The sequence below is a fragment of the Bison bison genome, unplaced genomic scaffold, assembly GCF_000754665.1.
Source record: "Bison bison bison isolate TAMUID 2011002044 unplaced genomic scaffold, Bison_UMD1.0 scf7180017864267, whole genome shotgun sequence".
Lineage (NCBI taxonomy): Eukaryota > Metazoa > Chordata > Mammalia > Artiodactyla > Bovidae > Bison > Bison bison.
In genome coordinates this window covers 1,265,321-1,279,266 of record NW_011494839.1, presented here as the reverse complement: position 1 = coordinate 1,279,266, position 13,946 = coordinate 1,265,321, and the positions used below count along the sequence as shown (strand labels likewise).

At 37.9% G+C, this 13,946-nt stretch overlaps 1 protein-coding gene across 1 annotated transcript in view; it reads right to left on the bottom strand.

Moving 5' to 3' along the window:
• The window catches only part of CPA6 (carboxypeptidase A6), a 300,483-nt gene that overhangs the window by 40,379 nt on the left and 246,158 nt on the right, over positions 1-13,946 (bottom strand). Inside the window, exons 7-8 of the mRNA XM_010848449.1 lie at positions 8,667-8,777; positions 8,084-8,174 (exon numbers count right to left, since the gene is read on the bottom strand). Of these exons, the coding sequence (XP_010846751.1) occupies positions 8,084-8,174; positions 8,667-8,777 (202 nt within the window). The remainder of the gene's footprint in view (positions 1-8,083; positions 8,175-8,666; positions 8,778-13,946) is intronic.

The following is a 13,946-nucleotide window of genomic DNA, read 5'->3' as shown; positions in this document are numbered from 1 at the left end:
TGGAACTCTGCATTCAAATGGGTGTATCTTTCCTTTTCTCCTTTGCCTTTAGCTTCTCTCCTTTTCTCAGCTATTTGTAAGGCCTCCTCAGACAACCATTTTGCCTTTTTGCATTTTTGGGGGTGTGTGGTTTTGATCACTGTCTCCTATACAATACCACGAACCTCTGCCTATAGTTCTTCAGGCACTCAATCAGATCTAATCCCTTGAATCTATTTGTCACTTCTACTGCATAATTGCAAGGGATTTGATTTCGGTCATTCTGAATGATCTAGTGAATGAATGGTCTAATATCCCCAGAGGGAGGGGATATATATGTGTGTTTGTGTGTATGACTGATTAGCATTATTATATGGCAGAAACCAACACAACATTGTTAAGTGATTATCCTCCAGTTTTAAAAAATCAATTGGATTTACCTAGGTAGTGCTCGGAGAAGGCAATGGCACCCCACTCCATTCTGTTGCCTGGAAAATCCCATGGACAGAGGAGCCTGGTAGGCTGCAGTCCATGGGGTCACTGAGAGTCGGGCACGACTGAGCGACTTCCCTTTCACTTTTCACTTTCATGCATTGGAGAAGGAAATGGCAACCCACTCCAGTGTTCTTGCCTGGAGAATCCCAGGGACGGGGGAGCCTGGTGGGCTACTGTCTATGGGGTCGCACAGAGTCGGACACGACCCAAGCGACTTAGCAGCAGTCTCTCCCTGAGCTTACCTGGAGGGCAGACTCAGCACTTGCTCATAGCCCCAAACAGCAGACCCAGTTCCGCAAAGCCTTAGTAAGTGAAGTAGATGGTGCTGAATCTGAACAATGGTGGTGGTTATGGAATACATACTGAAGACAATTTACATACTTCACAGCAAAATTTAATTAAAATCCTCATTAGATATCTTGGAATTCCAAACCCCTTTCTAGATACCCTAGCAACATTGCCTTTCTTTCCCTCTCCTTGCCCCAGTCCTTTGAAGTTTCCTGTCTTGGTAGCAGTGCAACCCGGGTTCTCAGCTAGAACAGCTCTCTAAAAACTAAAGCCCTTCAGCTGCAGAAATTCCCAGAAAGCCACCCAGTGACCTTCTCTTGTACTTTCACAGGCATTGGCTGGGAACAACCACTAAGTGGCAGTTTCCCTTTTCATCTCAGGTGATCTGTCAAAATATTTGCCCTGTCAAAACATACCCCTCTTATTTTGATAGAGTGAGGGAGTGTTGGGAGGAGAAGGGCATATGTGGAGAGGTGCATATGTGATTGGGCTCCTACAAAATGTGGTTTTTCTCCATATGACATGTAATTTACAATATTAGGTAATGGAGTCTGCTACAAAGAGTAGTTATGTTTTAGTAAATGCCTAATTTCATCCTAAATGATAATTAAAATTCTTTAACAGTTTAACTGTAACAGTTTTATTGAGCTATGATTACATCCCATAAAACCCACTCTTTTGAAGTATACAGTTAAATGAATTTTAGTATATTCATTATCATTACCACTATCTAATTAAAAAACATTTTCATCATCTCCCCCCCAAAACCCTTACCCATCACGGTCACTACCCCATCTCCCTCACGCTTGGCAACCACTTATCTACTCTCTGTCTATGGGTTTGTCTATTCTGGACATTTATATACATAAATGGAATCATACAATATTTGTTATTTCGTGACTAGTTTATTTCGTGTAGCATTCATGTATGAGTTATTTTATGGATGTGTGTTTTCGTTTCTCATGGGTATATACCTAGGAGCAGAATTGCTAGGCCATATGGCTACTCTGTGTTTAACTTTTGAGAAGCTATTAAAACATTTTTTCCAAAGTGGCCACATCATTTACATTCCCACCATCAAGTACTGAGTTCCAGTTTTTCCATACCCTCACTAATACTTGCTATACTTTTTTTTTTTGTATTATAGCCATCTTAAAAAAAAAGAAGTATATTTGCTTAACAATGTTGTACTAGTTTCTGGTATACAACAACGTGAATATATGAATACATATATATACTGCAAGGCAGCTATATGTATGCATATATTCCTTCCTTCTTGAGCCTCCCATCCATATTCCCATCCCACCCCTCTAGGTCATCACAGAGCACCAAGCTGAGCTCCCTGTGCTATAGAGCAGCTTCCCACTAGTTACCTATTTTACACATAGTAGTGTATATATGTCACGCCTACTCTTCCACTTTGTTCCACCCTCCCCTTCCCACCTTGTATTCACATGACTGTTCTCCATGTCTGCCTTGAAAATAGTTTCATCCATACCATTTTTCTAGATTCTATACATATGCATTAATATACAATATTTATTTTTCTCTTTCTGACTTTGTATGACAGACTCTAGGTCCATCCACATCACTGCAAATCACTCAATTTCATTCCTTTTTATGGCTGAGTAATATTCTATCATATATATATATATATATATATTTCAGTTCAGTTGCTCAGCCATGTCCGACTCTTTGTGACCCTATGGACTGCAGCAAACCAGGCTTCCCTGTCCATCCCAACTCCCAGAGCTTGCTCAAACTCTTATCCATTGAGTTGGTGATGCCATCCAACCATCTCATCCTCTGTCGTCCCCTTCTCCTCTTGCCCCCAATCCCTCCCAGCATCAGAGTCTTTTCCAGTGAGTCAACTCTTCGCATGAGGTGGCTAAAGTATTGGAATTTCAGCCTCAGCATCAGTCCTTCCAATGAACACTCAGGACTGATCTCCTTTAGGCTTGACTGGTTGGATCTCCTTGCAGTCCAAGGGACTCTCAAGAGTCTTCTCCAACACCACAGTTCAAAAGCATCAATTCTTCGGCACTCAGCTTTCTCCACAGTCCAACTCTCACATCCATACATGACTACTGGAAAAACCATAGCCTTGACTAGATGGACCTTTGTTGGCAAAGTAATGTCTCTGCTTTTCAATACGCTGTCTAAGTTGGTCATAACTTTCCTTCCAAGGAGTAAGCGTCTTTTAATTTCATGGCTGCAGTCACCATCTGCAGTGATTTTGGAGCCCCCCAAAATAAAGTCTGACACTGTTTCCACTGTTTCCCCATCTATTTGCCATGAAGTGATGGGACCGGATGCCATGATCTTCGTTTTCTGAATGTTGAGCTTTAAGCCAACTTTTTCACTCTCCTCTTTCACTTTCATCAAGAGGCTTTTTAGTTCCTCTTTACTTTCTGCCATAAGGGTGGTGTCATCTGCATATCTGAGGTTATTGATATTTCTCCCAGCAATCTTGATTCCAGCTTGTACTTCTTCCAGCCCAGCGTTTCTCATGATGTACTCTGTGTATAAGTTAAACAAGCAGGGTGACAATATACAGCCTTCATGTACTCCTTTTCCTATTTGGAACCAGTCTGTTGTTCCGTGTCCAGTTTTAACTGTTGCTTCCTGACCTGCATATAGGTTTCTCAAGAGGCAGGTCAGGTGGTCTGGTATTCCCATCTCTTTCAGAATTTTCCACATATATATACACACACATGCATATATATATATATGAAAAATCTTCTTTATCCATTCACCTGTTGATGGGGTACATGTGTCTTTTTGAACAATGATTTTTTCAGGGTAAATGCCCAGAAATGGGATTTCTGGGTCATATGGTAGTTCTGTATTTAGTTTTTTAAGGAACCTCTGTACTGTTCTCCATGGGTGATAAGTCGCTTCAGTTGTGTCCGACTCTTTGTGACCCCATGGACTGGGGTCGCCAAGCTCCTCTGCCCATGGGATTCTCTAGGCAAGAATACTGGAGTGGGTTGCCATTCCCTTCTCCACTCTTCTCCATAGTGGCTGTATCAATTTACATTCCCACCAACAGTACATGAAGGTTCCCTTTTCTCCACACCCTTTCCAGCATTTATTATTTGTAGATTTTTTGATGATGGCCATTGTGATTGGTGTGAGGTGATACCTCACTGTAGTTTTAATTTGCATTTCTCTACTAATTAGTGATGTTGAGCATATTTTCATGTGTTTGTTGGCCACCTGTATGTCTTTTCTGGAGAAGTATCTGTGTAGGTCTTTTGCTCATTTTTTGATTGGGTTTTTTTGTTTTGTTTTGTTTGATATTGAGTTACAAGAGCTGGTTGTATATTTTGGAGATTAATCCTTTTTCAGTTGCTTCATTTTAAAATATTTTCTCCCATTTTGAGGGTTGTTTAGCCATTTTAGTGGGTGTGAAGCGGTACCTAGGTGTGCATTTTCCTTATGGCTAATGATGAGCATTTTTTTATGTGCTTATTCCAATTTGTATATCTTCTTTGGAAAAATGTCTGTTCCCAAATCATTTGTGTGTTTTAAATTTGGTCATCTTTTTATTGTTGACTTGTAAGAGTTCTTTTAATATTCTGAGTTCCTAATCAGATATATGATTTGCAAACATGTTCTCCCATCTGTAGGTTGTCCTAATAGTAATTTAAATTTAGGCAACACTTGAATTATTCATAGATTAAAGCTTAGTATGGGATTCATCCAAACTCTTTGGTTTTCTCCTGGATTTATTGCAATTTGGAAAATTATGTACTCACAGTATTCTCTAAAAAAGAGTGCATAGAGGAAGGAAAAAACAACAAAATGTCTAAGAGAGTGTATGTGCTCAGTTGACTTTGGCAAATGAATGAATGAAATTTATTCTTGGTTCCTACACTACTCTGCCTTGTTAAGTCCCTCTGCTGGACTTCCAGAAGAGTGATATTTATCTTATAGCCTGAAAGCCCCTGGGGGGTGCTCTAAAGTATTGGAAGTGAAAGTACTAGTCACTCAGTCATGTCTGACTCTTTGCCACACATGGACTCCTCTGTGCATGAAATTCTCCAGGCAAGAATACTGGAATGGGTAGCCGTTCCTTTCTCCAGGGGATTTTCCTGATCCAGGGATTGAACCTGGCTCTCCTGTATTTCAGGGAGATTCTTTACCATTTGAGCCACCAGGGAAGCCCAAGTATTGGACAGGTATACCTGTTTCCATGTATATGGTCTAAGCTGTATTTTCCACATTGTATTCAGACTGTTATTTGCATGTCTACAGATTTTTTTCATGATAAAACCATAGTTTCATGTTCTCCTCTTTTTAAGTCTGAAACTCACTAATTTCAGAGAAAGAAATACTGGTTTTTGTCAGTTCAGTGTTGACTCTATAGTGTTTTCACTGGTCTTGGGCTTTTCTATATTATAGATATTTATTTGGAGGTTCACTTAGGATTTGATTTCAGGTACCAAGATGCCCTTGATCTATGAGTGGTTCCCTCAGTGAAGCAGATGGATTAGATGCTGTGAGGGAGGAAGCCGCAGCTGCCTGCAGGTCAGACCAGCTGAATCCACTTGAGAGACCTTGGTGGGGAGAAAGGTCCAGCCACACCTGCATTCCTGCATCACCTACAATGGTCCACCAGGGTCATTTTGCCACTGACATTTGACAAAATCCCCTGCACATCGTGAGTGCCAACTCATGGGAAGAATCAGAATGATTCAAACATGGAGAGGATCAAAGGAATTCCAGCTGGGACTGTAGTTTGGAACTAAGAAATCAGAGAAGGTGCATGGCTGAAGGAAACAGTCTGGAGAAAGGAGGAAGCACAGGGGAGCGAGCCGCTTCTTTGTAACTGGATATAAACAAGAGTCTGGCTTTACCCTGCAGAGCTGGCTGGCCTGCTAGTGTGACTTGACTCAGTTACTATCCTGGGTGCTCACTCAGGTGATTGTGGGCATCTTGGCCATGACATACCTATGGATGCGGGCACCTGGCAGCTACTGAAACAGCACACATAATTATGAGCTTGCAAAAAGTTCCCATCTGAGAGATGGAAAAAAGGGAATTTTTAAAAGTTAGTGATCTCAGGGAGTTAATACGAACAAGTTTGCTTTCTCAGTCCAGGTTGAAGAAAAAAAATCTAAATAGGCATCAATAGTATCACTTTATAGTATTTTTTAAAAAGATTTTTTTGGTGTCTTTATTGAATTTGTTATAATATTGTTTCTGTTTTATGTTTTTGTTTTTTGGCTGTGAGGCATATGGGGTCTTAGCTCCCTGACTAGGGATTGAACACATATTGGAAGGCAAAGTCTTAACCACTGGATTACCAGAGAAGTCTCCACTGTATAGTATTTATGTAATGCTTTTCTTTCTCTCATAAGTGCAAATACTTTAAAGCTTATCTCACGGCTCATCACCACAACAATCCCCTGAAGGAAAGAGGTAGTTTTACAAACAACTGACCTGAGGCTGAGGTGAACTGAGTGTTCTGGAAGGTGGGGAAGAATGGTTGGGTCACTGAGATGTCGACCCGTTTGGAGCTAGGACCGAATCATCTTTAAACATATGTTAAGTCCTTTAATTCCCTTAAGAACACAATGAGGTGGGTATTATTATTATTACTAATTTGGTAGGTTGGAGAAAATCACCCAAATCAATCTGCTAACAAGAGTAGAATGAAATTGTGAAAGTGAAGTGAAGGTATTTAGTCGCTCGGTCTATCGACTCTTTGCAACCCCATGGACTGCAACCCCTGCCAGGCTCCTCTGTCCATGGGATTTCCCAGGCAAGAATACTGGAGTAGGTAGCCATTTCCTTCTCCAGGGGATCTTCCTGACCCAGGGATCAAACTTGGGTCTCCTGCATTGCAGGCAAATTCTTTACTGTCTGAGCCACCAGGGAAGCCATCTATCTGAGATATTCTAAACCATATTCTTTCTGCTTTATCATATTCTGATTTGCCAGTTCTAATGGATTAAAGAGTGTTCTGTGGAAGGAGTCTCAAGCACACCCAGTTATCCTGCCTGATGCTGGTGGAGATGGAAGGAGTGGCATCTGGTACCGAACCAAAGCCTCACAGAAGGAAAGACTGTGATGAGCTTCATTGCTAAGAGACTCTCGTGAGACATACTATTGCACAACACTCTGGTCTGTATTTTGAGGGCGCTAGGGAAGGACTCTGAGAAAGGGTAGCTCTTTACAGCTGCATGTGGCTTACACTTGTTTCCCTCCCTGCTGTTGCCAACTAGGATACCTAGCAAAGTAAACCAGAATATGTCGCTTGCCCCCAAATATTGCCTCTTTGACATAAAAATTAATTTGAGTCCAAGGCAATTGAGCAGCAGCAAATGCAGAAGTTCTGTTCACCTTCCCCCTTTCTGCCTAAAGACAGGATATAAATTCTTCTACTGGAGACAGGCCTTTAGCCCAGAGACAACACCAGAGGAATCTGCAAACAAACCTTCCTGCTTGAGTTTCTTCTCATATAATTATTTCCCACGGTTGGCAGCCCTTGGAAACTTAAAACTGTTTTCCTTTGTCCTATTGTTTCTCTACAAGTTTATTGCTCTTCGTTGAAGACTCTGTATAATTTGGTGTTCTAAGTTGCCACTTGGAGTTACTTTTCATGAGCTTTCTCCTATGTATCCTGTGCAGAGTCCATTAATAAACTGTTTTTCCTTGTTAATCTGTCTTTCTGTTTAAGAGCCCCAGCTGAAAACCCAAGATGGGATGAGGTCAAGTTTTGCCTCTTCTATACTAGCTGTGGCTAATTTTCTGTTTCTCTCTTTTGCTGTCTACCTGCTTCTTTATTTTGCCACAAGAGTTTCCTTTCTTAAAATGATATCCTTTCCTTATTTAAAAGGTTACTGTCATGAAACATGGAATGTAGTGAAAATATATTTGCCAAATGAGTGCCCAGTCAGTACATGATTGGCAGGTTGGTAGATTGTAGACAAGGATTTGGCAGCTGTGATCACCATAGACAGATGAAAACAGGATCAGCGTTACTCTCAGTGAAAGGATAAATTATGATGACTGGATTTATACCACAAACCACATTTCCTGTTTTAGTTTCTGAATGACAAATATCCCTTAGTTTTCTGCTTTTATGTCTGTGTTTAAATTTTCAATTTTCAGCATGAGGTTGCCAGATTTGAATCCTTTATGAAAATGCTTTCATTTTCTTTTGTGAATTACAGCTACAGTACATAACATAGGAGGTTTTCACATACACAAAGACATCAATGTTACATCGGAGCCCTAATGGGTTCATCGTTTTTGAGAGTGAACGCAATGGATACCTCCGAATCCAGATCCCAATTAGTCCCCAACATACCACACCATTTCACCCTCCAGTTTCGATTGGCATCCACTCCACGGCAGCGAAACCTTGAGTTCCTTGACCTTGTTTTTCTCCAAAATCGATCCTAGATGTAATTAAAAGAAAAGAGGTGCAGAATAAACACTTAAGAGCTTATGCCCATGCATTTTAGTAGTTCTTCAGTGAATGAATCACAGCAGTGAGGGGTGGGGGATTTCCTCCAGGAATAAACAAGTCCGTGGAGTGAGAAGAGGACAAGATGAGCATTGGATGCCCAGGTTCATGCTCCAATTCCTGCCACAGACTTCTCTCTTAGTTTCTCTTGGCCTCATTTCTTCACAGGCAAAATTGAATAAGCTGGACTAGACAAGTGACTTTTCATAATTTATTTGGAAGGAGACATCTTTCTTTAAACATGAAATCTTATGTAAAAGACAAACATATATAAACAAAATCAGAAGGTTGATGCTGTGCTAGGGAAGGGAGTGGAAATCTTTTATAGCTCTGGAAGTACTAGGCTGGCTGCCCACCAAGCATCCTTCCTGCTTTAGGACAATTTTCCATGTTTTTTTTCAGGTGGATAGGCAAAGTGACTTACATTGGTCCAGCTAAAATGGTATCCATCGACGTTAAACACAGGCATGATATAGAAATACAGATGATTCAATGTTTTTCTCATGGTTGGGTCACTCCTATATGTTAGAAGAGCCTAAAAGACAGAGGTGACATGTTTCCTACAAATCAATCCCAAATAAAGATTTCAAAAAATAATATGAGAAATATTTTATATCTATGGGAAATACTAAATACATTGAGTTGAAAAGTAATAAGCTAATATGAGTTATAATTTGACATCACATGTTCTTTCTTGAGACTTCTGTCTCAAACTATTTCTGATAACATTTTAGCAAGGGTGCAAAACAGATTAATCGGGCAGCCTCTTGTAATATTTCAGATCTGGCTAAAGTTTAGGATGATTAAGAAAGCAGCAATTTAGATATGATTTTGTATTATCAGTTCTTTTTAAGATTCCATTCAGTTGTGGACAAAACAATTACCTAAATATTTTGCTATTCTTACATGATACATCACAACACAGGATAGTTATATGTGCCACTTAATTGTTTATGCGTAACTGGTAGCAGACTCAAGTTTTGGAACTTACTGCATGGACACTCTGTTCTTTCCTGACTTTTCTACAAAGAGTTAATGGACAATTATTTATTGTGTCACCTTTATCATGGTTCCTTTGAAATCTTGCTTCTGTGTGACTGATGCCAGGCTTGAAGATTTGGCCTCAAATAGAAAAGCATTAAATATGCTAAGCCAAGTTAAGAATATAAACATTTTGAAATACCATTCCTATGGAACGGACTTTTTAAATAAATCCTTTTTGATGCATATTTGTCTATTTATAAAGTACCTTAGACAAACATTTAGGATATTTGTAACAATGGCTGCCTTGGGGGAGGAGGCCTGGGGGACAATGTATAGGAAAGATTACCACCTCTCATTTTATATCCATTTGGATTGTTAGAATTTTACCATATTAAAATAATTCAAAATCAAATAATTCTTAAATTATATCTTGCTTTGGAAAATTTAATACTTGAAAGTTTCAATTTTCTTTTACATCCAGGTATGTAGAATTTCTGAACCAATCATAAGCAGCATTCTGTATTTATACAGTGAGAATTCTGTTAATAGACAGCAGCACTCCAATAATGCAATCTATTATGAGAAAGTCTCACTATATTAGAAATAATACTGAAAATATAGGAATATATTCAAGAACATAAGAAATGAGTTAAATACTATTTTATTAAATATAATTTAAATACTTACAAATTAATACAAGTCGATAAACATTGTTAATACAATTCTCTTTTGTTCTCCTTTAAGATTCAATAATTTGCTGGCCAAATAACTTTGGTAGAACTTTTGTATGTGCTTGAATTTCTATTAACAGTCCAATGTCTCAAACTAGAGGAAAGTTCCTGGTATGTGATCAATTGTACATACCCTGGAATTTTGTTTTCCTCTAACAAAAGGAGGTCCCCCAAAGCCTGGAGGAAGTCTGCTGGTGGGATGGCAGAGACAGTTATATGATTAGCTAACTTTTCTCCCTTAACGTTAGAGGGTTGTGGTTTTCCATGCCACTCTAGAGAGGAAGAAGAGATGGAAGGAACGGAATTTGGAGCAGCAAGGCAGGAATGAAGAGATAGGAAAAGTTGTAATTTCTCTCCCTTCTCTCATAGCACTGGGATCCATGACTCATTCATCTCAGTCCAAAGTGGGGAAGTCTCACCTCTTCCAAGCACAGAAAATGTGCTACATGTTAGCACATTAAGCACTAGATTATGCTGGAGACTTGCATGTGGACCTTCTCATTTTATTCTGCCTTCTCCTCCTCCAATGCAACTGACTGCCATGCTTTTGTATTGGAGAAAATATTACTAACTTCCTTTTAAAAAAATCACAATATATTTTAAGCAAATATAAAAAATACAGAGAAGAAATTACATCCACTGCATCTTGTTGTATTTATCAAATATTTTTAAAAGAATATCAAGACATTATAGGTAAAACTAGAGCTCCCCCCCCTTTTTTTAAATCACTCTCAGATCCCATTTTCCTCCCCTCCTTCAATAAGTGTCCTCAATTTGCCATTATCATTTCCGTGCATGATTTTCTAATTTAGTACATATGTGCAGATTCATGAACAATATATAATATGTGTATGCTTTGAAATTTCATGCAAATGAGATCATGATATGGCAATCTTCAGTTTGCTTTTATCTCCAATGTTACATTTTGACACTTATTAAGTTGATGATTTATTCATTTTTAACTATTATATGGAATTCCATTATAAATGGAATGTACACTATATCTATAAAGGTATATAGAGGCATTTATAAAGGTAAATGCACACTATATCTATCCCTTATTTTGTTGATGGATGGTTATGTTGTTTCTGATATTTCAGTGTTACAAGATTGGCGGTGAACATTCCTGAACATTTTTCCTAGACATGTGTGAAAGTTTCTTTATTATGTAAATCTAGGAATACCTTGCTGGGTCTTGGATTTCTGTGCCTTGCACTTTACTAAATGTTGCCATTTTCTGTCTAAATCAGTAAATATTTTCATTATCAGTAATGAGAATCCCATTGCTCTACAACTTGCCAACCCTTAGTTTTGTTAAGCTTTCAATGAAAAAAAGTTAACGGGTATGAAAATATGTTTTGTTGTTTTACTTCGTATTTCCCTGCATACAATTTATATTGAACAGCATTTATATAATGATAGGCCATTCTAGGAATTGCTCACTCATATTATTGCCTATTTTTTGTATTAAACTCATTCTTATATTCTGAATATTAATCTTCATTTGATTATGTGTGTCATGATCATCTTCCTTTCTTGTGGCTTATTGCTTATGTTCATGTCCTTGTTGTATATAAGTTTTCAATTTTATTACCATTAAATATATACGTGTTACTTAAGAACCCATCTCTGTTTTAAGATTATAAAGCTATTACCTTGTATTTTCTTCAAATATCTTATTTTAAAGTTTCTTTTTAAAGACCTTAAAACTGCTAGAAATGATTTTTTACATGATGTTCAGTTGAGACTTATTCATTAATGTTTCCATTATGGAAGGCCAATGGCTCTCCCGTACTCATTTGGATAAGTCATCTTTTCCCCAATGAGTTAGTATGTCACCTCTGTTGAGGATCAAGTTTTCTTTCAAGGGAAGAATTGTTCTAATGCATTTTGGTTTATATCTGTTCACCAAAACCACATCATGGTTTACCTAGAATCTGCTGAGTCTCGTTGAATGTTTCCCACATTCAGTTCCATTTCAAAATTAGCTTGGCTATTATTGACTCTTCTCCATTTATGTTAATTTTGAAACTGAGGTTGAGTACATGACAAATGTTCTCTTCTATATAAGATTGTTTTTTTTTTTTTTTTGCCATTAATTGATACTGAATTTTAACAAATAATCTTTCTTCATATAGTAACATAATCATGTTGTTATGGTCAATTTCAATAAGTAACTTTCTAACATTAAATTATCCCTCTATTTCTGGGATAAGCCCACTATGTTATGATATACACTGATATTATGTTGGCTGGATTTAGGTTGCTAATATTTACATCTATATTTTTGAGTGAGATAGACATACTTTTCTTTCTTGTTTTGGTATCAGAGTTATTACTCTATTATTTGGGGAGTAAACCATCTAGGCCTACAGCAGACAGGAATTAAATACAAAATAAAGATATAGTAGGGAAGATGTATCTTTAATTTCTGTTTCATTGGTTTCTGCTCTTTATTCTTTCTTTCACTGACTCTTTTTCTAATTTCTTAAGAGTGGAAAGCTTAGCTCATCAACTTGGGCATCTTTATTCTTTTTCTAATATATTTATTTAAAATGATAAATTCCTCTTCAGTAGTACATTAGCTACATTTTATATGTTTTGGTATATAATAGTTTTGCTTCCATTCAGTTGTAAATATTGAAAAATTTCCTTGATTTCTTTAAACTATGAGTTATTTGTAAAGGTCTGTATATTTTAAATCATGTAAATTAACCATCTTTTTTATGTGAGCTTTTTTAAAGTCATATTTTTATAAATAATTTTTAACAACTGCATTGTAGCCAGAGGAGATGATCTATCTGATATAGGTTCTTGGTATCTCTTGATCTTGCTTTCGGCCTAGTATGTAGTCAATTTTTGCAAATGTTTCAATGGTGCTTGAAAACAATATACATTCTCTAGTCACTGGGTATGTGTTCTATATGTGTTTATTAGATTACGCTTATTAATTACACTGTTATTGTCAGCTATATTCTTACTAAAATTTTTGCCTGTCTGCTGTCTTAATCACCAAATTGTGCTTAAAAACTCAATTATTTTATTTTTTAGATTAATTTTTATCAGAGTATACCTATATTAGGTATATTTTTATCAGAGTATACCTATATTAGGCTCTACTGTACAGCAAAATGAATCAGCCATACATATACATATATCCTGTCCCTTTGGGAGTTGGTGCTGGACAGGGAGGCCTGGCGTGCTGTGATTCATGGGGTCACAAAGAGTCGGACACGACTGAGCGACTGAACTGAACTGAACTGTCCCTTTGGACTTCCTTCCCATTCAGGTCACCTCAGTGCATTAACTAGAGTTCCCTGTGCTGTACAACATGTTCTCATTAGTTATCTATTTTATACATAGTATCAATAGTGTATATGTGTCAATCCAAGTCTGCCCATTCCTCCCCCTACCTTTCCCTTGGTAGCCATACATTTGGTCTCTCCATCTATCTTTATTTCTACTTTGCAAATGGGATGGATCATTTATATATACCATTTTTCTAGATTCCACAGACATGTGTTAATATACAACATTTGTTTTTCTCTTTCTGACTTACTTCTCTCTTCATGACACTGTCTAGGTCTATCCATGTCTCTACAAATGACCAGTTATGTTCCTTTTTATGGCTGAGTACAAGGCTGTATATTGTCACCCTGCTTATTTAACTTATATGCAGAGTACATCATGAGAAACGCTGGACTGGAAGAAACACAAGCTGGAATCAAGATTGCCGGGAGAAATATCAATAACCTCAGATATGCAGATGACACCACCCTTATGGCAGAAAGTGAAGAGGAACTCAAAAGCCGCTTGATGAAAGTGAAAGTGCAGAATGAAAAAGTTGGCTTAAAGCTCAACATTCAGAAAACGAAGATCATGGCATCCGGTCCCATCACTTCATGGGAAATAGATGGGGAAACAGTGGAAACAGTGTCAGACTTTATTTTGGGGGGCTCCAAAATCACTGTAGATGGTGATTGTAGCCA